We start from the raw sequence: 26274 nt of genomic DNA, 5'->3' as shown, positions 1-26274 counted from the left end.
CCGGAGACGGAGGTTGTGCTGGTCCCCGCTTAACTGGAGATGTCAGCCCACTTGGCATCAGTGATCCCTCACACGTGTGCAAGGCGCCTGGTATACACGTGTATGAGATGCCCAGTATATGAGTGTCGTGAGGAGTCTGTGTAGGGCTTGGTGTGTGCGGTGTCACCTCGGGTACAGGGTTCATAGTTACCGGGGAGTGTTCGGGGTAGTGGTCTGCTGCTCCTGCGGGCGCCAGGTCGCGGACGGAGACCGTGTCCTCCCGCCCATCAGGTAAGACCATGTAGGCATACTGGGGGTTCGCATGAAGTAGGTGAACCCTCTCGACCAGCGGGGAGTATTTATTACTCCTCGCATGTTTCCGGAGCAGCACTGGCCCTGGGGACGTCAGCCAAACTGGTAGGGTGGTCCCAGTGACAGACTTCCTGGGAAAAGAGAATAGGTGTTCGTGAGGGGTGGCATTGGTGGACGTACATAACAGGGAGCGGATAGAGTGGAGTGCCTCGGGGAGGACCTCCTGCCACCGAGAGACCGGCAACCCTTTTGACTTAAGGGCTAAAAGAGTGGCCTTCCACACTGTGGCATTCTCCCTCTCCACCTGTCCATTTCCCCGGGGATTATAATTCGTGGTCCGACTAGTAGCAATGCCCCTAGCCAGCAGGTACTGGCGCAGCTCGTCACTCATAAAGGAGGACCCTCTATCACTGTGGATATAGCAGGGATATCCGAACAGAGTGAAGAGCTGGTGCAGGGCTTTTATGATGGACGTGGTAGTGGTGTCGGGGCAGGGGATGGCAAAGGGGAACCGCGAGTACTCGTCGATAATATTGAGAAAATAGACATTGCGGTCGGTGGAGGGAAGGGGACCCTTAAAGTCAACACTCAGTTGCTCAAAAGGGCGGGTGGCCTTGATAAGTTGCACCGTTTCAGGATGGTAGAAGTGCAGTTTGCACTCAGCGTAGACTTGGCAGTCCCTGGTCATCGTCCTGATGTCCTCCAGGGAGTATGGCAGATTCCGGGCTTTCATGAAATGGTAAAATCGGGTGACCCCCGGATGGCAAAGATGTGCATGAAGGGTGTATATCTGTTCGAGCTGTGTGCTGGCACACGCTCCCCGGGATAGGGCATCAGGGGGCTCAGGCCGGTACAGGATGTCAAAGTTGTAGGTGGAGAGTTCTATTCTTTTTATCATTTTTGATTTTGCCCCGCTGTTGGTTGCTGAACATGAACGCAACCGAGCACTGGTCGGTCAGCAAGGTGAACCTTTTGCCGGCGAGATTGTGCCTCCAGTGCCTAATAGCTTCCACTATGGCCTGGGCTTCTTTCTCCACCGTGGTGTGCTGAATTTCAGAGCCTTGAAGGGTACGAGAAAAGAATGCTACTGGCCTGCCTGCCTGATTGAGGGTAGCAGCAAGCGCGAAATCGGAGGCGTCACTCTCTATTTGGAAGGGAATGGTCTCGTCCACCGCATGCATCGTTGCTTTGGCAATGTCCCCTTTAATGCAGCTGAAGGCCGCACAGGCCTCAGCAGAGAGGGGAAAAGTGGTAGACTTGACCAGGGGGCAGGCCTTGTCTACGTAATGGGGGACCCATTGGGCGTAATAGGAAAAGAAGCCCAGGCACCGTCTGAGGGCTCTGAGGGTGGTGGGAAGAGGGAGTTCTAACAGGGGGCGCATACGGTTGGGATCAGGGCCAATGACCCCGTTTTCCAGGACATACCCAAGGATAGCGAGTCGGGTGGTTCCGAACACACACTTGTCCCTGTTATAAGTAAGGTTCAGGGCTTCGGCCACTTGGAAAAATTGTTGGAGGTTGGCGTTGTGATCCGGCCAGTCGCGACCACAGATGGTGATGTTATCCAGATAGGGAAACGTGGCCTTCAGTTGGCACTGGTCCACCATCCGGTCCATTTCCCTCTGGAAGACAGAGACACCATTCATGACACCAAATGGGACGCGCAGGAAGTGATAGAGCCTGCCGCCAGCCTTGAAGGCGGTGTACGGGCGGTCCTCTGGGCGGATGGGGAGCTGGTGGTATGCGGATTTCAGATCTATTGTCGAGTACACCTTGTACTGAGCTATCTGGTTGACCATATCTGTGATGCGGGGTAGGGGGTACGCGTCAAGCTGCGTGAACCTATCGATGGTCTGGCTATAGTCCATGACCATCCTATTTTACTGCCCAGTCCGAACAACAACCACCTGGGACCGCCAAGGGCTTGTGCTTGGCTCAATGATCCCCTCCCCGAGCAGCCGCTGCACCTCTGACTGAATGAAGGCCCTGTCCCCCGCACTGTACCTCCTGCTTTTAGTTGCCACAGGTTTACAGTCGGGGGTCAGGTTGGCGAACAGTGATGGGGGAGGGATCTTGAGGGTGGAGAGGCTGCAAGTGGTGTCGGTAGTCCTCCCGCCCATCAGCAGTCAGCAGGGGGCGTGTCCAGACAAGTATATGTAGTTCACCACAGTTGGACCTGGAGGCTGGTGGGGTGGTAAGTGAGGACAGGGGGAACCCTATCCCGAGTGGGGTGGTGGGCGGATGGGGTGAGGGCAGATGTGGGGGAAATGGGAGAGATGCGTTTGAGAGCAGAGTTGATGGTGGAAGAAGGGAAGCCCCTTTGTTTAAAAAAGGAAGACATCTCCTTCATCCTGGAATGAAAAGCCTCATCCTGAGAGCAGATGCGGCAGAGACAGAGGAATTGTGAGAAGGGGATAGCATTTTTGCAAGAGACAGGGTGGGAAGAGGAATAGTCCAGGTAGCTATGAGAGTCTGTAGGCTTATAGTAGATATCAGTAGATAAGCTGTCTCCAGAGATGGAGACAGAAAGATCAAGAAAGGGGAGGGAGGTGTCGGAAATGGACCAGGTAAATTTGAGGGCAGGGTGAAAGTTGGAGGCAAAGTAAATGAAGTCAACGAGCTCAGCATTCATGCAGGAGGTAGCGCCAATGCAGTCATCGACGTAGTGAAGGAAAACCCGGACTCCAGTCCCATCACCGCGTGTTCCAACGACCATGGACAGCTTCAAAGCGATTGCGCAACCACCGACTGCAACTCCAGCCTTGAACTCCAGGCCGGGTCTTCACATGCTGCGATTGTGACTCCGGTCTCCCCTTCCCCCACCACCACTCTGCAATCCCCTCTCCCTCAGATCCCCTCGTCAGCTCCTGGGCCCTCAGAGGCTCCATCTTCCTTTCACCCCAACCCTTCCCTCTCCACTGACACTACCAGTCTCCCTCCCCCCTCTGATCCCATCTCTCATCCTTGCCAGGTCTTTACCATTCCCTCCGACCTTCAACTCTCTGAGGCAGAGCGCTCTATCCTCAGTAAGGGCCTCAGCTTTGTCCCCCTTCGCCCACACCTCAGTGAGTTCCACGTACGCCATGACGCTGAACTCTTCTTCCGCCGGCTCTGTCTCAGAGCTTACTTCTTTGACAAGGACTCTCCTATCCCCACCAATGATCCCTTCTCCCGTCTTCAACCGTCCTCCTCTTCATGGACACCCCGCTCTGGTCTTCTGCCTGCTCTGGATCTCTTTATTGCTAATTGCCAACGGGATATCAACCGTCTCAACTTCGCTACACCCTGTTCCAATTCCAACCTCACTCCTTCCGAACGCTCTGCTCTCTGCTCACTCCGCACCAATCCCAACCTCACTATAAAACCTGCTGATAAGGGGAGAGCTGTTGTTGTCTGGCGTACTGACCTCTACCTGGCCGAGGCACAGCGACAACTCTCTGATACCTCCTCTTATTTACCCCTTGATCCTGATCCCACTAAAGAGCACCAGGCCATTGTCTCCAATACCATCACCAACCTTATCAGCTCTGGGGTTCTCCCATCCACTGCCACCAACCTCATAGTTCCCACACCCCGCACTTCCCGTTTCTACCTCCTACCCAAGATCCACAAACCTGCCTGTCCAGGCAGACCTATTGTCTCAGCTTGTTCCTGTCCCACTGAACTCATTTCTGCATACTTTGACACTGTCTTATCCCCCCTTGTTCAATCTCTTCCCACCTATGTTCGTGACACTTCTCATGCTTTGAATTTTTTCAATGATTTTAAGTTCCCTGGCCCCCACTGCCTTATTTTCACCATGGATATCCAGTCCCTATCTACCTCCATTCCCCCACTGAGATGGTCTCGAAGCTCTTCACTTCTTTTTGGATTCCAGACCTAACCAATTGCCCTCTACCACCACTCTCCTCCGTCTAGCAGAGTTAGTTCTTACTCTCAATAATTTCTCCTTTGGCTCTTCCCACTTCCTCCAAACCAAGGGTGTAGCCATGGGCACCCGTATGGGTCCCAGGTATGCCTGCCTTTTTGTTGGCTTTGTGGAACAGTCCATGTTCCAAGTCTATACGGGTATCCGTCCCCGTCTTTTCCTTCGCTACATCGACAACTGCATTGGCGCTGCCTCCTGCATGAATGCTGAGCTCGTTGACTTCATTTACTTTGCCTCCAACTTTCACCCTGCCCTCAAATTTACCTGGTCCATTTCCGACACCTCCCTCCCGTTTCTTGATCTTTCTGTCTCCATCTCTGGAGACGGCTTATCTACTGATATCTACTATAAGCCTACAAACTCTCACAGCTACCTGGACTATTCCTCTTCCCACCCTGTCTCTTGCAAAAATGCTATCCCCTTCTCACAATTCCTCTGTCTCTGCCGCATCTGCTCTCAGGATGAGGCTTTTCATTCCAGGACGAAGGAGATGTCTTCCTTTTTTAAACAAAGGGGCTTCCCTTCTTCCACCATCAACTCTACTCTCAAACGCATCTCTCCCATTTCCCACTCATCTGCCCTCACCCCATCTGCCCGCCACCCCACTTGGGATAGGGTTCCCCTTGTCCTCACTTACCACCCCACCAGCCTCTAGGTCCCAACGTATAATTCTCTGTAACTTCCCCCACCTCCAAAGGGATCCCACTACCAAGCACATCTTTCACTCCCCCCCTCTTTCTGCTTTCTGCAGGGATCGCTCCGTATGCGACTCCCTTGTCCATTCATCCCCCCCATCCCTCCCCACCGACCTCCCTCCTGGCACTTATCCTTGTAAACGGAACAAGTGCTACACCTGCCCTTACACTTCCTCCCTCACCACCATTCAGGGCCCCAGACAGTCCTTCCAGGTGAGGCGACACTTCACCTGTGAGTCGGCTGGTGTGGTATACTGCGTCCGGTGCTCCCAGTGCGGCCTTCTATATATTGGTGAGACCCGACGCAGACTGGGAGACCATTTCGCTGAACACCTACGCTCGGTCCGCCAGAGAAAGCAGGATCTCCCAGTGGCCACACATTATAATTCCATGTCCCATTCCCATCCCAATATGTCTATCCATGGCCTCCTCTACTGTCAAAATGAATCCAAACTCAGGTTGGAGGAACAACACCTTATATACCGGCTGGGTAGCCTCCAATCTGATGGCATGAACATTGACTTCTCTAACTTCCATTAATGCCCCTCCTCCCCTTCTTACCCCATCCCTGACATATTTAGTTGTTTGCCTGTTCTCCATCTCCCTCTGGTGCTTCCCCCCACCTTCTTTCTCCCAAGGCCTCCTGTCCCATAATCCTTTCCCTTCTCCAGCTCTGTATCACTTTCACCAATCATCCTTCCAGCTCTTAGCTTCATCCCACCCCCTCCAGTCTTCTCCTATCATTTTGCATTTCCCCCTCCCTCACTACTTTCAAATCTCTTACTATCTTTCCTTTGAGTTAGTCCTGATGAAGGGTCTCGGCCCGAAACGTTGTCAGTGCTTCTCCTTATAGATGCTGCCTGGCCTGCTGTGTTCCACCAGCATTTTGTGTGTGTTGTTGTTTGAATTTCCAGCATCTGCAGATTTCCTCAAGGATGAAGTCAAGCCATGTTTCCTCCCTAGCTATTTAAAAATAGTTTATGTTATTTTAATTTGTTACCATTGTTCCCAGCAATTCCATTGTATTGACATTTAAAATAAAATGTTAGCATAATGGAACAACTTCAAATGATGTTTGTGATCAGCAACAGTGACATATATAAATCCAATGATTCAACAATGAGGTTGATTAAAGCCAAGACTTCTGTGGTAAGCCAAGCAATGATTTTGCATAAAAATATTTTTGCTACTCATAATTCAACACAGATTTATTACCATAATTGGATTTTATGCCGTTCTCACTAATCACAATAAAAAACTTATTACTAACAATGTTGAGGTCAGGTAATTTGAAATCATTTCTTAGTATAAATCTGGAATTAAGTGGGAAATATATGAACGAATTCATTCTGGAAAACAATGTCACAGAACTATATGTACAGTATGTACAGATATTCTGTTCTTAAGGACATTATGGGATCGAGATACATCCCTCACAAAGGAGGTGTAAGGTGCTCTTTCCCTCTGTTAGCTTGTTGGTTACCCTTGGGCTAGGTGTAGCTAATCCCCCCAATCAGGGTCATGTGAAGCCATGGAAGCAGCTGGTGCATATTACATGTCCTGGTTATGCGACCACTGACACCAGACAGTCTCTGAAGAGTTTTGATAATGTCTGGAGTCACCCATCTTATAAAGACACTGCCCAAAAGAAGACAATGGCAAACCACTTCTGTCGAAAAATTTGCCAAGAACAATCATGGTCATGGGACCATGAACGCACATCTTAAAGGACGTGGTAACATTAATAATGATGTGATTATCATTTCTATTTTTTGAGTGCTGGCCATATGACTCTGTTAGTTTCCACACAGGCTCTACTTTATTACAGCAGTTCAGCTTTACAATAGTAATGTCTTTTCCGTTATGCCATGCGGTATGAATGCCTGACTATGTGAACAGGATATGAGAGAAAACGGTTGATACTTTTTGAAAAAATATCATTTGCAAATACAAAGTCTTTGATTTTAAACTGTTCCTTTTCCCCCATCTCATGAACGCGGCAGGAATAGTAAAGGAATGGTTGCATTAGCAACACCCTCCAAACACAAAATTTTCCCTCCTTAAACAACGTATCTTATCATAAAGAAGGAAGTAGTTGCATGGGCTTATCACCCATTTATTATCATCAGGATACAATTATATCTGCACAAGTCAAATATAGGAAGCCTAATGCTTTAGCAGGAGTTATTTCATACTAACTGCCCCCAGTTCAGTTTCTACTCCTCCTTGACAGTTATAGCGTTACTCTTGCTAATTCTGGGAATGTAGCAAATGATTCAAATGTGGTTCAGGAGAAAAAAATTGCTTGGGCCTGGACCAGATGTGAAGCTCTCATCAGAGGAATGTAGAGAAAAAATAATTCAAATGGTGTTTATCTTAATAAAAATTGTGTTTTTGTAATACTTATCCTGTCTTCTTCCAACCAGTAATGAAAAGCAAATTGCCAACAACAAATTCTTTCTTCATCATTAACTGAGTTGCTAGAACAATTGGCTTGTGAAGGATGTGGACAGTACTATTTCAGTTCAGTTGCTGCTATCAATTAATTTCTTCTTTATTTGGACATTATTTCCAAGTTGTGGTGCTAGGTCGTCCAAACTCTTTTGCTCTTCCACCTTTTGAACCGGACTGACCCAGGCGATTTTTCATTTCACGATCAGCTCCATCGTTCAATGTTAAGTCTTCATCACAGCTGACGATGAAACATAAAAACAAGGAATCTTTAGATTTTTAAACAGCTATTTATTTAGGTGACGATTGAGCAGTGATTTTATCCTTTTCTAATCTGCTTTGATGGGATGTGATTATTTGCAATAGATTCCATCATTGACTGCAACTCTGAATTATATCAGAAGGTAAACTTGATAAGATGACATTTTTGAAAAGATAAAAAGACATGAATCTCTCTCTTTGAATCATCAAAAGCCACTGAATTGAAATTTTAATGAAATATTGGGGAGTATTGTTTTCATGCACCTCTAGGTACCTGTTTCTGTTTATGAGAGTCTAAAAATGTTTTTTTAAAACACCTCCTCCAAACTTTGTTCACTTTTACTATATTGACGGATATCAGTTTTTCTTGGGTAATGCTGGACAATGTTCTTGTGAAGTGCCGGGGTCTCTTCACTACATTCAATGCACTGGGTTGAAACATCTCTCCTGGCTTTCACCTCGCAAAGGTGGGTGATATCAGGTGGAGTTGATGAGCATGTGAGTGAGAATAGCTTATGGAAAAGAAATTTGGGAAATAGGATTGATGGAATTGCTCTGCAAACCACATGAATTCAATGGGCCAAATCCAACGGTCCAAAAGAATATTTTTAAAAATTAAATGTTGCTTCATCTATTTGCAGCATAAAAAAGACAGCATTCTATCAAGCTAGTGATACTCTTGACATGGAAAGAAGACGGAGCAATAGGCTTAGATTTATTTTCTTGCTACATTTCAAGTGATACAATTGAGATTACCCAGTAATTTCTCTAGAAATTCATTGATATATTTACTTCATTAACATTTTATAAGAAAACCCAGATTCTAGTTTATAACTTACAGGATAACGTAATTTCCAAGGGCAGCTTTTGTAGGAGCTTTGCTGAACTTCCAAGCTGAGATATCTCCATTGGGTACTACAACATTCAACGTGTCATTGATGAGATTATATTTCATGATTCGATCATTAGCAGTGCTGGATGCCAATGATGGAGAAGCATTTACCTGTTAGAAGGACAAATGATTTTATAAAAATGGAAATAATTGAAATAAATAGGACTTACCCTGCAGGAAAATACTAATAATTACATCATTTCAGCATCTCAGTTATTTACAGTGGAAACCTTTCCTTCATGCTCATAAAATGACATATTTTCCCTGCTTTTGAAGTTAGTCATTTATGTATGAACTCAGTCACATGAACAATGAGATGTCCCTGCATTTTGTACTCCGTTCTTTAGATGTAATGATGCCCTTTTCTCTAATATGACCACAAGGCACAGGAGCAGAATTAGGCCATTTGGCCCATTGGGTCTGTTCCACCATTCAGTCATGGCTGATCCTTTTTTCCCCTCCTCAGCTCGACTTCCTGTCCTTCTCCCTGTAACCTTTGATGCTGTGTCCAACCACGAACCTATTAAGCTCTGCCTTAATCACACCCAACAACCTGACCTCCACAGCTGCCTGTGGTAACCACCCTCTGGCTAAGGCAATTTCTCAGCATTTCTGTTTTAAATGGACACTCCTCTATCCTAAGGCTGTGCCATCTTGTCCTAGACTCCCCACCACAGGAAACATCCTTTCCGCATCTACTCTGTCTAGGCCTTTCAATCTTCAAAAGGTTACACTGAGATCACCCTGACCAAAGGATCTTTTATATTCATCTGAATAGACAGACAGTGACTCATTTCAACAAGTCACTGATAAAAGGCAGTTCTGAAATCCTCCATTTATATATTTAATACATCTTGAATTTCCATAGTTCAAGATTTACATGAGGCACAGCTTGTGTAGAAGTACAGCAGGGATACTGAAAATATCCTAGGATCTGAATTCGTTGACTTTTTGTTTGTAGTTGTCTCCATCTATCCCAAATAGGGCTTATACTGTAAGTGGAAAGGAAGAGACACTCAGGCCATTCTTAAAACTGCAAACTGTTTGCTTCAGAAACATTTGTAAAAAAAAACCCAAAGGTGAATCAAATGATTAGTGTCACAAGCTATCCATTAAGTTGTTTTCCATCAGTGCTTTACTCCAAAGAAAGCTTTAAAAAGTGCTGCCTAATAAAAGATGTCCCAATAAGATTGAGAAAGGAGTCTAACTACATGTGATTTACTGTAATTCTAATAATGGAACAGGGCCATTTTGTTTAATTCCATAGTGTATTGTACCATATTAGCATATTTTCTCTAGAATTGTCTTAGCAATTGACAACAGCTGTTACATAAATCTCAATCTTCAGTTATTCAGTAAAAATTACCTCAATGAGCCATGGTTTTAATTTGCTATCGATGATAATGTCATACCCATAACATTCAAAGCAGTGTTTGTCATTTGTTATTACTGGCTGTAAAAGACAGAAGAGATTTGGCTTAGAATGTTGAAATGAAGAAACAATTGTTGAATGTATTCACACAGTAGATAGTTTTAGTCTTTATAAATGCTTATTAAATGGATATTAAATCACTATTGTACCAGAAACCTCACAATACTGCAACAAGTCCTTGGTGAGGATGGTTCAGACCCAAAAGCTGGAGTATCCAAGGCTAGGATCGAGACATGGAATAAAAGTGAATCAAGAACTGAGTACAAAACCAAACACGAGATAACTCTGGTTCAGGTGCTCTTCAAGTACTCAATTCTTAGCGCCAAAATATGATTGCCAATTAGCGGGACCATCCTGAACCCTTAAAAGGACTGTGCCAGCTTTCCATATTCCAGAGTTAGAACGTCTAAACCCCGGAAGCTGGTGTGGTTGGGTACGTCTCGTAACAAATACTTACGATTAGAAACAAGCAATCTTCTGCAGAAACAGTGAAAGTAATGAAAAAGCTTTCGAATTCACATATTTTAATTTCTTTGTTAAATACTACTGGTTTAAAAAATTTTTTAAAAACTACTTTTCAAGATGGCATACAATTATCATTGCAATTTTTTTTGCTACAGGCATTTTTCTGTAAATGGTTACATTCAATTCCTCACTCAGTAAGGTTTTGTTATATAAAGCAAGCCCTTGTGGCGACCCACTTTCTGCGCAGGCGAACCGGCTCTCAAAGAGCCAGCGTGCGGGGAGAGACTTTGGTAATGCACCTCCAACGTCTTTTCCGCCCGGAGAGGGCGGGCGCTAGGAATTTAAATACAAGCGCCAGGAAGTTTGAACAAACTAGTCTCGAAACGACTTACTGACTGCGTGTCATTATTTCAGCGCTGTGTGTAGCATATCGCTACATTGGTGACCCCGACGGTCCAAACGGGATTCGGACCAAAGATGACCGACTCTTCATCTGTTCACGCAGTTTTGGTAAAACTGCCAACTTTCTGGATGCTGCGACCACGTTTAGCCAAGCAGAAGCCCAGTTCCAGATTCGGCAGATATCCTCTGATTCCACGCGTTACTACCATGTGGTGAGCACCCTTGACCAGGAATCGGCCGCCCATGTTGCGGATTTCATACAGTCGCCCCCGCAAGAAGGCAAATATGAAGCATTCAAAGCACTGCTCATTGGGACCTTTGGCCTCTCACGACGTGAGTGAGGTGCCCGCCTGCTTCACCTGGACGGTTTGTGAGACAGACTGCCATCAGCATTGATGAACGAGATGCTGTCCCTGGCTGACGGACACAAGCCCTGCCTCATTTTTGAGCAAGTGTTCCTGGAGCAACTGCCCGAGGACATACATCTGCTGCTGGCCAACGCAGATTTCAGCGACCCCCAGAAGGTGGCGGCCTGGGCAGACATGATGTGGAAAGCCAAGAGAGAGAGCGTGGCGTCCATCGGTCAGATTACCAGGCCACGCGCCCAACAGCAGAGCAGACCAGGCCCAGCAGGGGAGCGCACACAACACAGAGGCAGGAGTGAGGAGGCCAGTGAACAGTGGTGTTTCTACCACCAGCGGTGGGGCACAAAAGCCCATCGTTGTCACCCGCCCTGCCAGGACCAGCTGCCACTAATGACTATGACGGCTGGCCACCAGGACAGCCTCTTGTACGTCTCTGGGACAAACAATCGGGACGCAGCTTCTTGGTCGACACCAGAGCGGAGATCAGTGTCTTGCCCCCGACGGGGTATGACACCCGCAACAGGAAGCCAGGACGCACCCTGAGGGCTACAAACGGCAGCACGATACGGACCTACGGCACCTGCACAATGCAGCTGCAGTTCGGCGCCAGCTGGTTCACATGGGACTTCACACTGGCCGCGGTGGCCCAACCACTCCTGGGGGTGGACTTCTTGCGAGCTCACAGCCTGCTGGTTGACTTGCAAGGAAAAAGACTGGTACATGCCGAGACTTTCCAGACGTTCTCCCTGGGTGAAGCCAAGTTGCCGGCCCCACACCTGGACTCCATCACGCTGTCGGACAACGAATTCACCAGACTCCTGGTGGGCTTCCCATCGATTCTGACACCGCAGTTCACGGCAGCCATGCCCAGACACGGGGTACAGCACCACATCCCGACCCAGGGACCACCCCTCCATGCCCACACACGAAGGCTCCCCCCGGAAAAGCTCCGCCTGGCAAAGGAGGAATTCAAGAGGATGGAGGAATTAGGGATCGTACGGAGGTCCCACAGCCCATGGGCCTCCCCCCTGCACATGGTGCCCAAAGCGACAGGGGGCTGGAGACCATACGGCGACTACCGCAGGCTGAATGTGGCTACGACACCGGAACGCCACCCTGTGCCGCACATTCAGGATTTTGCAGCAAACCTGCACGGTGCACGGATCTTCTCCAAGGTAGACCTTGTCCGGGGATACCATCAAATCCTGATGTATCCGGACGACGTCCCCAAAACGGCACTCATCACCCCGTTTGGCCTTTTCGAGTTCCTCCGCATGCCGTTCGGCCTAAAGAATGTCGCACTGACGTTCCAGCAGTTAATGGATGCGGTGGGACGTGACCTGGACTTCGCTTTCATCTATTTGAACGACATCCTCATAGCCAGCAGCAGTCGTCAGGAGCATCTGTCCCACCTCCGTCAACTCTACGCCTGACTGAGTGAATATGGCCTGACAATCAACCCAGCCAAATGCCAGTTCGGGCTTGACACCATTGACTTCCTGGGCCACAGTATTACTAAGACGGGGCAACCCCTCTGCCCGCTAAGGTAGACACAGTCCACCATTTCCCCCCGACCCAACACAATCAAAGGCCTTCAGGAATTCCTGGGTATGGTAAATTTCTACCACCATTTCCTCCCTTCAGCTGCCCGAATCATGCGCCCCCTGTTCGCCCTGATATCGGGTAAGGGCAAGGACATTACCTGGGACGAGGAGTCTGCCGCTGCTTACATTAAAACGAAAGAAGCCTTGGCAAACGCTGCGATGCTAGTGCACCCCAGAATGGACGTCCCTACCGCCCTCACAGTGGACGCATCTAACACGGCAGTCGATGGGGTGCTGGAACAGCTCATTGAGGGTCGCTGGCAAACCCTGGCGTTTTTCAGCGAGCACCTACGACCACCCGAACTCAAGTACAGTGCTTTTGACCGAGAGTTGTTGGCACTGTATCTAGCAATCCAGCATGTCAGGTCCTTCTTAGAAGGCAGGCCTTTCACCACGTTCACGGACCACAAACTGCTGACCTTCGCATTCACGAAGGTGTCCAATCCCTGGTCGGCTCGCCAGCAGTGACATCTGTCCTACATCTCGGAGTACACGACGGACATCCAGCACGTCTCGGGAAAGGACAACGTCGTGGCAGACGCACTCTCCAGACCAGCTGTCCAGGCCCTGTCCCTGGGGGTGGACTATGCAGCACTGGCGGAGGCGCAGCAGGCAGACGACAAGATGCCCAGCTACAGGACCGCAGTCTCTGGTTTGCAGCTGCAGGACTTTCTCGTAGACCCAGGTGATAGGACCCTCCTGTGCAACATGGCTACCTGCCAACCTCGCCCCATCGTCCCGGCAGCCTGGAGGCGGCGGGTTTTTGACTCCATACACGGTTTGGTGCACCCATCTATCAGGACAACCATCCGGCTGGTCTCCAGCAAGTTCGCGTGGCACGGACTTCGCAAGCAGGTCAGTGAATGGGCCAGAACGTGCGCGCAGTGCCAAACAGCCAAGGTACAGCGGCACACTAAAGCCCCGCCGCAGCAGTTCGAACCCACCCACTGGAGGTTCGACCACATTCACGTGGATATCGTGGGCACCTACCAGTGTCCCGAGGAGCGTGGTACCTCCTAACTATGGTAGACCGGTTCACGAGGTGGCCAGAGGTGGTCCCGTTCACCGACACATCTGCCGATTCCTGCGCCCAAGCACTGATCGCAACCTGGGTAGCACGCTTCGGGGTACTGGCCCACATTACCTCCGACAGAGGCGCCCAATTCACCTCCAGCCTGTGGTCAGTTGTGGCCAGCCTGTTGGAAACGCAGCTGCACCACACAACTGCCTACCACCCACAGTCGAACGGACTAGTGGAACGCTTCCACCATCACTTGAAGTCAGCTCTCATGGCCCACCTGAGAGGACCTAACTGGGTGGACGAGCTTCCCTGGGTCCTGCTTGGAATTCGTACAGCGCCCAAAGAGGATCTGCACGCCTCGTCGGCCGAGTTGGTGTACGGCGCGCCCCTGGCCGTCCCGGGAGAGTTCATACCAGCCCCAAAGGGACAAGAGGAAGAACCCGCAGCAGTCCTGAACAGGCTACGTGGAAGTCTTGGCAACCTGGCCCCCGTACCAACTTCACAGCACGGACGGACCCTGACCAATGTACCTAAAGACCTGCAGAACTGTAAGTTTGTGTTTGTACGAAGGGGCGGACACCGGGCACCGCTACAGCGGCCGTACGAGGGGCCATTCAAGGTGATCAACAACAACGGGTCCACGTACGTCCTGGACATTGGGGGGAAAGAGGAGGTTTTCACGCTGGACCGACTCAAACCAGCCCATGTGGACTTGGCGCCGCGGCGCAGAGGCAGACCTCCCAAACAGAGTCCGACCCAGACTGAGGACATTGGGGGGTGTCTCGCCGGTACTGGGGGAGGGTTATGTGGCGACCCACTTTCTGCGCAGGCGAACCGGCTCACAAATAGCCAGCGTGCGGGGAGAGACTTTGGTAATGCACCTCTGACGTCATTTCCGCCCGGAGAGGGCGGGCGCTAGGGATTTAATGCCAGCACCAGGAAGTTTGAACAAACTAGTCTCGAAATGACTGTGTGTCATTATTTCAGCGCTGTGTGTAGCACATCGCTACAGCCTCTAAATTTTGGACAAGACAGCAAAGTATCGCCTGACAGTTCTCCAAAAACTGTAAAAACTAGGACACGATAAGCTAGAAATTTATTAACACATTAATATTCAAACGTCAACAGCCAAGATCTTATCCATTCTGGCTTCAGAGGGAGCCACACAACTCTGAGAAGATGTGTCTACACAAACTGCTGAATCTACACTAGACTGTCTTAAAAACAAGTAAAACACACTTCATGTAAGAAGACAAGAAGGGGAATCTATTTTTCTATGTTATATATGTATACTTTCAACAAATCTTCTGAATCAATGTGCTTAAAAACCTTTACAATAAAGACCAACATATTAATTTCTTTCTTAAATGCTTATTGTACTTGGTTTTGCTCTTTCCCAGTTCCAACAAAAGAGAAGCATTACAAACGAGAGAAAATCTGCAGATGTTGGAAACCTGAGCAACTCAGAGTTCCTCCAGCATTTTGTGTGTGTTGAAAGAGGAACATTAACCCTTCCTCTTTACGCAGATGCTGACTACCCTGCTAAGTTTTTACAGCAGTTTCTGCTTTTAATTCAGATTTGTTCCAGCACTCGCAGTTACTTTCTACATATGGGTGAGGTAGAAGTTCGGTAGTCCACTGGGAGAAGATCAGTGGTACTGTGGGTTAGGCCAGGAATTGACGTTCGGGGAGGTGGAAGCAGAGAGAAGTAATTTTCTTCCTTTGTTGTTCCTTGTGGCACATCAGGCAGAATTTTTTTTTGCTGTTTCCTTAGCGTTTGTCTGTTTTTTATGAGGCCAAGTTGCTAGCTCAATGCTCAACCCAGCATGCATGGAGAGCAGCCAGCCAGATTTGAACCCAGGACCATTGGCCTTGAAGTCCGGTACTGATGTCACACCACCACTGGCCAGCTTAATTCTTTTCATTATGGCCCACAAACACAATTGAAAGGATATTTTCTCTTCCATGGTTCTCTTGACATCTGAGAACTCTATCTCATCGTGTTTAAACCAGGAAAGTAGAGAAGAGTCTGAAGCATAAAGCCTTATTATACCATTTAAATGAGCAAACCATCCAAGAGAGTAGGTTAGTTACCTACCCAGCCCTGTTGAAACAAAGTTTGATAGGCTGGATTCACATAATGTTTTTTACATTTACATATCGAATCTGATTAAAATTGGCCCATCAACACCAACCAGTTTAAGACATCCCATTTGCTTGGCACCCCACTCACCCACCCTTAATATTAATTTTCCGTGCCATGGGTGCACAATGGTGACAGTGTGCGCCATTTACAAAATGCACTGCAGTTGATTACCAAGGCCACTCTGACCAAACCTCACAAAGAGCTATCACAAAGAACAAAGGCAGCTTCGGCTGGAAGAGAACATTACCACCGCATGTTTCCCCCTCAGGCATATGCCATTTTAACTTAAAAATATATCATCGTTTCTTCACCGTGAATTGGGCTAAGTACTGAAACACCACTGAGAGTGTACCTTCATCAGAAGGTCTGCAGGAAAGCTCACAACCATGTTCTTAAGGTGAATTAGACATAGAAAAAAATGCTGGCTTTGCTAACGATAACCATATCCTGAAAACTGAATAAATAGAAATAAATTTGGAGGAGTTTTAAAGTTTCTTAAAAAGATTTGGTTGTGTGCTAGATTTTTAAAAAAGTTTTCAATTCCCAGCCATCTTATTAAATGTAACTAAATATCACAATTATACTCACAGCTACAGCTTTGAGTGAATGTACAATCATCCAGTGAATTTCATCAAACAGTTTATCAGTGACTTTCTTTCCTTGCGTGCTTTCCAAGTAAAGTTTCAGATTTGCCACAGTCCATTTCCCACCATGAATGGGGTTGTAGTCATCCTTCAAAAGTATTTTAAGTTTTCTATTAGTGCTCATAATAATTCAAAATGGTTAATTTAATATAAATACTAAATTACTCATGACTCATCAGTGGTTTACCCTAAATTAATGCGTGTGTTCAGAGCAGTCAATGATGGTGATTTGGCAAAAAGCACATTCCTTGTGATCCAGGAAGATCTTTTGAAGATGGTGTTAAAATAGTGAACTCTTGATATTTCATCTCATCAATGTTATGTTATACGTCACAGCAAAAAAAAAAATGCAGAGTGGACTGTTATCTGGAGAATCCTGCACGTAACTCTGGCTCAAATTTCACACAAATAAAGCAATATTTTCTTCAAAGGATTATGCACTTGGGATGACTAAATCAATGTCAATATAGTTTTAAACAATTTTCTTAACTAATCAGAAACTGAGAAAAGAAACCAAGCACTAAGTTTCTTAATTGAGGTGGCTCAATTTCTTGCGCACATGAAATAAAGTAAAGGGAACAAATTTCTGAAAACTAGCAGGTCTGGTACAGGCATGCTAGGCAAAGCATGTTCACAACATTGGCCCATTGGAGTTAAGTTACACGTTTGAAGGCTGTGTTTGCTAGCTCAAGAGCTTACTTCGGGGATTTTTTACTGTCCACTCACAGTGGCTTTGCAGCCTTGTAGCAAAAATTTGAAGGAACAGTATAACGTGCAGGTTTGCTGAGCTCTCTGGAAAATCATTTTTTTTATAGAACATTGCTGAGAATTGCCTGCATCAAAGCCTCCATCAGCACGAACAATCCCAAATTACTACTTCTCTGTAGTAACCAGGCCTTACCCCGTGTTTTTGTATGGCAACATTTGTAAGATGCACAAATATGTTGTCCAGTTCATTGACATTTGGAGTGTATTTCACTGTGCAGAATCGGCAAAAGCCCAGCTTATACCTATAATAAATAAAGAAATGTATACTTATTATAAATATACATAAAATCCAGATTTTATGTATAAAATCCAGAGGACACAAATAAAATCTTTTGTGCCACGTTAAAACTTTAACATAGTTTGTTACTCAGAAGGTGAATCCATCATCTGATCTTAGGTGGTTGCCATTTAGATGCCATTAAAACAATATCTGATGAAAGTTGACAAGCGGTAAATTCAACTAGTGCATATCCCTGCCCCATTTCAAATTCAAGCATCAGCTGGCATCACACTGATATTGTGCACAGACCCAAGGAGGCGCAGGAAAACTGTGGTCTTCACGCTTTCTTACAAGAGTCACGTCAAGTGGACGAGAAGAAAAGCCAGTGCTCAAAATAATACTCTTTAGAAGCTTGCAGATTTACAACGGGAGAAGCATCTGCCCAGCATCTGAACTTCTGCAAATATCCCTTGTTTCACTCTATGCTAAACAGCAGCTTCAGAATTATCACTAGTTGCCTTATGCCAATGAATGTCAATGGATTGTATACCCTCAGTGGAATACCATCACTAGACATCCAGAGAGCCACGGCCAGCCAAAGAAGAAGAAATAAGCAAGCATAGTATGCCAGCTACCTTTCTACCTTCTAACAGTCACACACTGCTGAGAAAGTCAGAAATCATACAGGATAGGGTCAGCAAATGTCTTACAGTGACTGATCAGCTTCCTACTGGGGCAGTGGTCATGAATAACTTGAAAGATTCTAAACTACTTCTGTACCCATGACGAGTCAAGAGTTATCATGGTAAAATAGGTCTATAATACCTAGGATCAGTAACTGTGCTGACAGATGGAGCAGGCAACTACTTTTGGTCTGCTCCCCACTCAAGGATGGGCAATGCTGATTTCAGGATCTATCCAGGACCAACTCATGATCTTTGCATTATATTTGTCAACAGAGGGATATACAGCTTCTATGCTCAAAAGCTGGATATAAAGTAGATGCAAACATACAGGTATCGCCTGCAGCTAATAAAATGGCTACTGAGTATAGTATGTCTGTAGCCCATTCACTTCAAGATTCAATGTTTTGCCCATTCAGAGATGCTCTTCTGCACACCACTGTTGTAATGCATGGTTATTTGAGTTTCTGTTGGCCTCCTGTCAGCTTGTATCAGTCTGGCCATTCTCCTCTGATCAACAAGGCATTTCCAACCACAGAACTGCTGTGCACTGGATGTTTTTTGTTTCTTGCACCCAGGAGATCAGCAAGTTTCTGAGATACTCAAACCACCCCATCTGGCACCAACAATCATTCCACGGTCAAAGTCACTTAGATCAGATTTCTTCCCCATCCTGATGTTTGGTCTGTCCAAGTGAACCTCCTGATCATATCTGCATGTTTTTATGCTTTGAGTTGCTGGTCACATGATGGCTGATTAGATATTTGCACTAATGAGCCGATGTAAGGTGTACCTAATAAAGTGGCTCCTGAAAATAGTGATTGAATATTAAAGTTCACTGTACTTACAAATAACATTTTAATGGGCGAAATGATGTCACCAACACATAAAAACGAAGATCAAACTTTTTCCCAGCAATTAATAGTGGACTGTCTATGTAGAGGGAAATGACATAAGTTTCCTTGGAAGAGTTAGTCACAAAGCTGCAAAAGGAATTAAAATCATTAGCAAAACCTTATCAAACAAGAGAAGACCTGCAGATGCTGGAAATCCAAGCAACACACACAAAATGCTGGTGGAACTCAGCAGGCCAGGCAGCATCTATGGAAAACAGCACAGTTGATGTTTTGGGCTGAGACCCTTCAACAGGACTGGAGAAAAAAAGATCAGGGTCAGAGTTAGAAGGTGAGGGGAGGGGACAAGATGATAGGTGATACTGGCAGTGGGGAGGGTTGAAGTACAGATCTGGGAAGTTGAATGGTGGAAGAGATACAGAGCAGAAGAAGGAGGAATCTAATAGGAGAGGACAGAAGTCCAAGGAAGAAAGAAAAGGGGGAGGAACACCAGACAGAGGCGATGGGCGGGTAAGGAACTAAGGTGAGAGAGAACTGGGAATGGGGAATGGTGAAATGGGAGAGGCATTACTGGAAGTTCAAGAAATCGATGTTCATGCCATCAGCTTGGAGGCTACCCAGACGGAATGTAAAGTGTCGTTCCTCCAACCTGAGCGTGGCCTCACTGCAATAGTAGAGGAGGCCATGGATGGACATGACGGAAGTGGAAGTGGAATTAAAATGGGTAGCCACTGTTGACCCCGCTTTTTCTGGCAGACAGAGTGTAGGTTCTCAGCGAAGCAGTCTCCCAATCTATATCTGGTCTCACAGTCATTGATGTAGTGTAGGAAAAGTGGGGAATGACACCAGTGAAGGCTTGGAACATAGACTGTCCACGTAGCTGACAAAAAGGCAGGCATAGCTGGGACCCATGCGAGTGCCGATGGCTACTCCTTTTGTTTGAATGAAGTGGGAGGAGCCAAAGGAGAAATTATTGAGAGGGAGGACATTCCGCTAGACGGAGGAGAGTGGTTCTGGAGGGGAACTGGTTGGGTCTGGTTTCCAGAAAGAAATGGAAAGCTTTGAGGTGGGGGATGGAGATGTATAGGGATGTATAGGGATGGAGATGTATAGGGACTGGACATCCATAATAAAAATAAGATGCTCGGGGCCAGAGAATTTGAAATCATGAAAAGATCAATGAGAAGTATCACAGATGTAGGTAGGAAAAGACTGAACCAGGAAGGGATAAAACTGAGTCGAGGTATGCAAATATGAGTTCAGTGGGGCAGGAACAAGCTGAAACAATTGGTCTACCTAGACAGGCAGGTTTGTGGATCTTGGGTAAGAGGTAGAAATGGGAGATGCGGGGTGAGGGAACTATGGGGTTGGTGGCAGTGGATGGAAGATCTCCAGAGCTGATAAGGTCAGTAATGGTGTGGGAGACAATGGCCTGGTGCTACCTTTAGGTTGGTGGTAAGCCATTCATTTGTGGTTCCTTTGAACATGAAAGTCTGAGGAGGTATGCATCAATTAATGCGAAGTGGGGGGGGGGGGGAGGAGGAGAAGCATTTTTGCATGGTGATCCAATGGACCTCTGGCATGGAGACCTTTTTTCTCCAACTGTTATTCTTTAAGGTAGTTACATGCCTGTCACAAATTTGAAATGCAATATGCTGTATTCACAACCTGACAACAGCCACCAATTTACAGGTGTGCCATCTGTTGGAATGCCAAAGCCATTGTGTACTATTAGGGATATTCCACTTAAATGACGTCAAATCTGATGAAAAGGTCAGGAAGAGACTCACTCAATTGATATCAGGGTTGGATGGCTTTAGATGTGAGGAGAAACAGGGTCTTCTTTCATGAGAACAAGTCAAATTAGAAGAAACCATCTGGACTCCTTTCAATAAAGTAAATTGGAATGAGCAAATTCCACAAGTCAGCTAGTCATTTTGAGTTCACCATTTATGATCTTCTACTCCTTTCTCTGACTTCACTTTTTACTGGGATTAGAGTTGAAGATTATTTAATTTGACAAGTCAGAGGAAACAAATAGTAAACAACTAAAGTGTATTTATGTTAGTAATTACAGGAAAGTTACAACTTGAAATGCACAAATGTGATAGCTTAATTTTTCCAAAATGAACAGAAATTAGTGGACACAAGATTTTATGTGGATTTTTAAAATTCGTTTGTGGATTGAGAGTGTTGCTGGCATTTATTCTCTATTTCAACAGAATTTAAAAGTCATCCCACATTAATATAGGTCTCATTAATTAGCCAGACCACATACTTAGTAGATTTCCTTCCCTGAATGATTCATTGCTGATTTAGAAGGGGCTCTTATGAGAAATCATTTGTTTTAAAGTTATCATTAATATCGCTAATTTTTAAATTTAATTATATAAATTTAATTTTGCAGAGACTGAGGTGAGATTTGAATTTACATCAACAGTCAGGTAGTCTAGGCCTTTGAATACTGACTTAGCTAGTGACTTAACATTAAGGATATTAGCCTGTTGGGAGGGGAGAAGAGGAGGAGGTGGAGAAAGAGGAGGAAAAGGAAGAAGAGGAAGAGGAGGAGGATGGTAATGACAATGATGAACCTTTGAATTGTGTTGATTTGTGCCTTCTGCTAATAGTAAAATGTAAATAGTAAAGATGGGGTTTGGTGTTTTTGTACTCACTTGGAGTTTTTATTGTCACGAGACCATTTCTTGATTTGTGAGAGCTTGTTGATAAGGAATATTCCTTTCCCTTGAGCCTTCCCACATGGCTTCATGATCCAGGTGCTGCATGGATTCCTCCTAAATTCTTCCACAAACATATTGTAGTCTGCCGGCAGCATAAATGTAACTGGAACAAAATCTTTATAAACAAACAGAGCTTGAAAAAATCAAATCGTACGTCAATAAATGTTGGATATGTTTCAATTACCATGCAACTTTATAATGTCTAACTTATCGCTATCCTTATGATAAAGTACAGAAGTCTAACATCACTGGCATGAAGCTACATTAGTTCCATCAGTAAACTGTAATATGTGAAAGCAATAATCTATATTTCAATCTGTTGTCTAGCTCCCGGAAGGTATCATCCAAGACAGCAGCAAAATAGCTACAATTGATCTTATTTTATTTTTTGCTAGAAGTGCTAATAAGTTGCTTTATTCTTATTCACTACTCAGTGTTCTGCTGCCAGTGAGCATACTGGGGTCTACCTTGTGGGGGTACATACATATATTTGCCACCTTTCCAGTTAACAGTGCAGAATGTGCAATCTTTGCTTCTATTGAAGATTTAATTGAACAAATGGAAGATACAAGTGAAAACATAAAGATTGTGGACTTCATCTTAACAAAGTACCACCAAAACAGTATTGGCATATTTAAATTTAATAACTATTTCCTGACATTAAATAAGATCATAAAAGGTGAAAGCCCTTAGAAAACAAATTAAACAAACAATTGTTTTAAATACTTTAAATTCCTTGAGTGGCTAGAGATTTCTTTTGTACTAGGAAACATAATTTTGATTGTAACTAGCCTCAATTACTCAGCAGTGATTTGTTCAATACAGTTTTTTAGTGATTGTATGGGACATAGTACTTGATGACAATTACCTCATAATTAAGGTAAGGTATTTTGTCACTTCCCATGATTTGCGCTAGAGGGAGCATGTATATAGTAAACAGAAGAGGCCCTAGTATGGACCCTTCAGGCACTCTGCAAGTCATTTTAGATATAGATGAATATGGATGAAGTATCTTTCCCTAGGTCATTTTTTATAGTTTCTGAGAAAATCCTTTCTGGCTGTTCCAGCTGCTGTCGGAAAAGAGCTAGGAATCTTTATGTGAATTACTAATTTATTTAATAAATTTTAGCTGCATGATCAGGTCACATTTAGCATTTATGCACAGCTTTCAGTTTAAGAAACAGGGTATTAGGAAAGTATGGGACATTACAAATTCATTAAATTCACTTCAGGAATTAAAGGTTGTGAAAATTGGAGATTATCCATCAAAACTATCACAGAAATACAAGAAGGAAAATCATGAACTGTGACATTCTTGGGTCACTTTATTATGTACCTGAGACAAAATTAACTAATCCTAACTAATTGCTAAAATTAACTAAAATCTGTACTAATCTGCAGCTAATTAACCTACAGAGATCTCAGCTGGTAGTATTTGTGACTTTGATGAATTATAATAAATTGGGATATGAACTATACTCAGAATTTTTATGAAAGTCATTGACAGCCTATTCTTAAAAAGAACATTTCTCCAGCTCAGAGGACGATGATCAGGGAAATTCCTGTAGTCCAGTATTTTCTGTGATGTGATACCAGTCATGTCCCAAAGGTGCATTTCTAATAAGTTTCAAGCTAAAAGATGAAGTATCTACATTATAAACAATCAATAAAGTCTTTTTTGAAATTAGATAAATGCAATAGAAATACTAGTTTAACAAAGTGTGCAGATCTTCCTAAACCTTCAATTAATATGGACCACGTTAGAATTTGAGTATCTAGTTATTGTGATTAAGAAATAAGAAAATAATAAGTAAATTTAACTTTATGTATGTGTAATCATTCACGATAAATCTGAACTAATAGGTGCATGATAATGTTGAGGGAAAGTATTGTAGTGTGGCGACCCATTTCCTGGCGTATCCGAACCGGCTCACAATTAGATAGCCTACGGGGGTTTGCGAGCACAGAGCTTTGGAGCCTCTGCGCCATGGGGGGCCGGTTGACAGAGGCTTAAAAGTGAGGCTGAAGTTTTCGAATAAAGTTTTTTCCTTCGACTGCAGTTACCGACTCCGTGTCGTAATTTTAGCGCTGCGTGTAGCACACCGCTACAGTAGGTTAATTGTTAACTTAGAAAAATAGCCCCACCTTATGGTTAACAGATGCTGTCATCTTCTCCATTTTGTAAATGTCCATTGTAATTTCCATCCATGTATTTAAAGTTGGGCTCTCCTGTGATAACCGTTTCCTAGTAAGAGTCTTTTTACCAGCCACCAACAGTATATTCATTAAATATTTATCTCTTTTCAACCATTCTTGAGATATATATCCAAAATATATGGTCTTACTCTCTAAGGGTATTTCACATTTAAAGATGTCTTGTAGGGCGTTGTGTATCCCCCTTGATTCATACTGGTAAAAATGGTTTAACTACATAATGCCTCATAGACCTGATTTTATTCTCACAAATCAATGAATCTGTTGTAAAAAAAATATCACTCCCTACTTGTACATAGTTCTTTCCTTTTGCTTGTTTTTTCTTTCCACTCTTTTCTATAAGTGTATACCTCAGATAAGTACTTTGTGGAGATTTGTGATATATATGATTATATAATATATATGTACAATGTCTGAAATACATCTTATGGAAATGTTTGTTTGATGACGAACTTCAATAAAAAAATAAATTACAAAAAAAAAGAAAAATAGCCCCAAAGTTTAACAGCAATTATAAAATTTGATGCAAATTATTCAACTGTTGAGTTTTATTAGTTAAAATTTGTATTGATTCAAAAGACATTATATTAAGTATGATGCTCCTTTCTGTTAAAATATTTAGTCACCAGGGCAGAAGTGAAGAAGCTCCATTTGCAAAAATTTTTTCCCTTTGAGAAGGTATTGTGACAATCACAGGAAGGGATAATGTTGAGGTGGTGAGTACTTACCTCATTCTCTGATCTCACTCTATCCAAACTTGCTCACGTGGTTTCTTTATGTCATTGTCTCTTTAAATTTCTCTTCATTGCATTCAATCTCTATAACAATCCATTTCTTTAATCTCTATTCTCCCTCAGAATACAAAGTTAACCTTTTCCTCTTAATTGTTGAAAATGTTGACACCCATCAATACTGAATTTATTTATTTAGAGACACGGTACAGCAAAAGGCCTTTCTAGCCCAACGAGCCTATGCCACTTAGTTACACCATGTGACCAATTAGCCTTCTAACCCTTTGGAATGTGGGAGGAAGCAGAGAACCCAGAAGAAACCCATGCAGTTATAGGGAGAACACACAAACTCCTCACAGACAGGGGCAGAATTGCACACAAGCCACTGGCGCTTTAAAACATTACAATAACTGCTTGCCACTGTGCCACCCATAACTACCCACATAATTGCTCCTGTTTAATTGTCCCTGACCAGCCAGTGGTGTAGTGGCATCTGCACCGGACTTCGAGGTGAGTGGTCCTGGGTTCGAATCTGGCCAGCTCCTTGTACGCTTTCCATCCGTGCCGGGTTGAGCGTTGAGCTAGCAATTTGTCCTCATAAAAATAAAACAGACAAAACACTAAAGAAACAGCATGGTTGCCGTCTGATGTATAACAAACTGTGGAGCGGAACAACAATGTAATTGCTCAAGATACTGAGAGAGGAACATAAATATAATCGGAAAATATTTGGTGCATAATCTTCACGATATGACATGACTATAGTTTCAGGTAATTGCAAACTATTCTTCCTGTAAAATATATTGAACTTGTTGTCTTCTTTTACGCGAAGGATAAGTGAGATTGAAGTGGAATACTACAACATTAATACTGCATAGCCTACTCACTGGCATTAAAATCCTAGGTGCATGGTTTGAAATGATAAAAATGTAAGACTATACTGGACGTTAAAATCATTACATTTTCACCAGTGGGTCAAAATCCTGGATCTTCTTCTTTGGGAGCGTTATCAATAGATGTCTGCAGGATGGATAGCAAGTGTGACCCTTGTCAGTGCTAATCACATTCCATACATTATGAAAATAGTAGCCAAAAGTTGTTTTCCCTAACTTTATTACCTGACAGAATGTCAATTGGCTGGGCTGCTCGGCGCAGCTGACATTAATGCTGCTATTGACTGGGATCCCTTGAACTGTTGCCATACAACATTTGAAAATGGGAAAGGAAACCCATGCCATAAAGGCCGTTACATTTTTATGGCCTGATTCTTAAAATGCCATCACCAAACAACTTCAGACTGAAAAGCCATGTAATTATTTTTAATGTTAAATGTCATCAGTCCGTTCTGATGTCACTTGTTCAACTTCCTTCATTATTATGGTGGGTTGTTCCAGATGGCCATACTGGAGTATGGTAAATAGTAGATTAGTATCCAGCAGCAGTTTATCACAAATTTCTCATTGCTACAT

General features: G+C 44.5%; 1 protein-coding gene across 2 annotated transcripts in view; it reads right to left on the bottom strand.

Moving 5' to 3' along the window:
- Nucleotides 1-5817: 5817 nt before the first annotated feature.
- Nucleotides 5818-26274, bottom strand: part of LOC132398516 (polyglutamylase complex subunit TTLL1-like) — a 43402-nt gene continuing 22945 nt past the window's right edge. For both annotated transcript variants that reach the window (XM_059978092.1, XM_059978093.1), the window contains 7 exons: nt 21795-21975; nt 19117-19251; nt 17499-17607; nt 16542-16685; nt 9885-9971; nt 8466-8629; nt 5818-7606 (listed from right to left, as the gene is read on the bottom strand). In XM_059978092.1, coding sequence (XP_059834075.1) covers nt 7480-7606; nt 8466-8629; nt 9885-9971; nt 16542-16685; nt 17499-17607; nt 19117-19251; nt 21795-21975 — 947 coding nt within the window. In that variant the 3' untranslated portion in view covers nt 5818-7479. The remainder of the gene's footprint in view (nt 7607-8465; nt 8630-9884; nt 9972-16541; nt 16686-17498; nt 17608-19116; nt 19252-21794; nt 21976-26274) is intronic.

The sequence above is a fragment of the Hypanus sabinus genome, chromosome 8 (assembly GCF_030144855.1).
Source record: "Hypanus sabinus isolate sHypSab1 chromosome 8, sHypSab1.hap1, whole genome shotgun sequence".
NCBI classification, from domain to species: Eukaryota; Metazoa; Chordata; class Chondrichthyes; order Myliobatiformes; family Dasyatidae; genus Hypanus; species Hypanus sabinus.
Note: the sequence above shows the minus strand (reverse complement) of the source record. Positions and strands in the feature narration are given on the sequence as shown.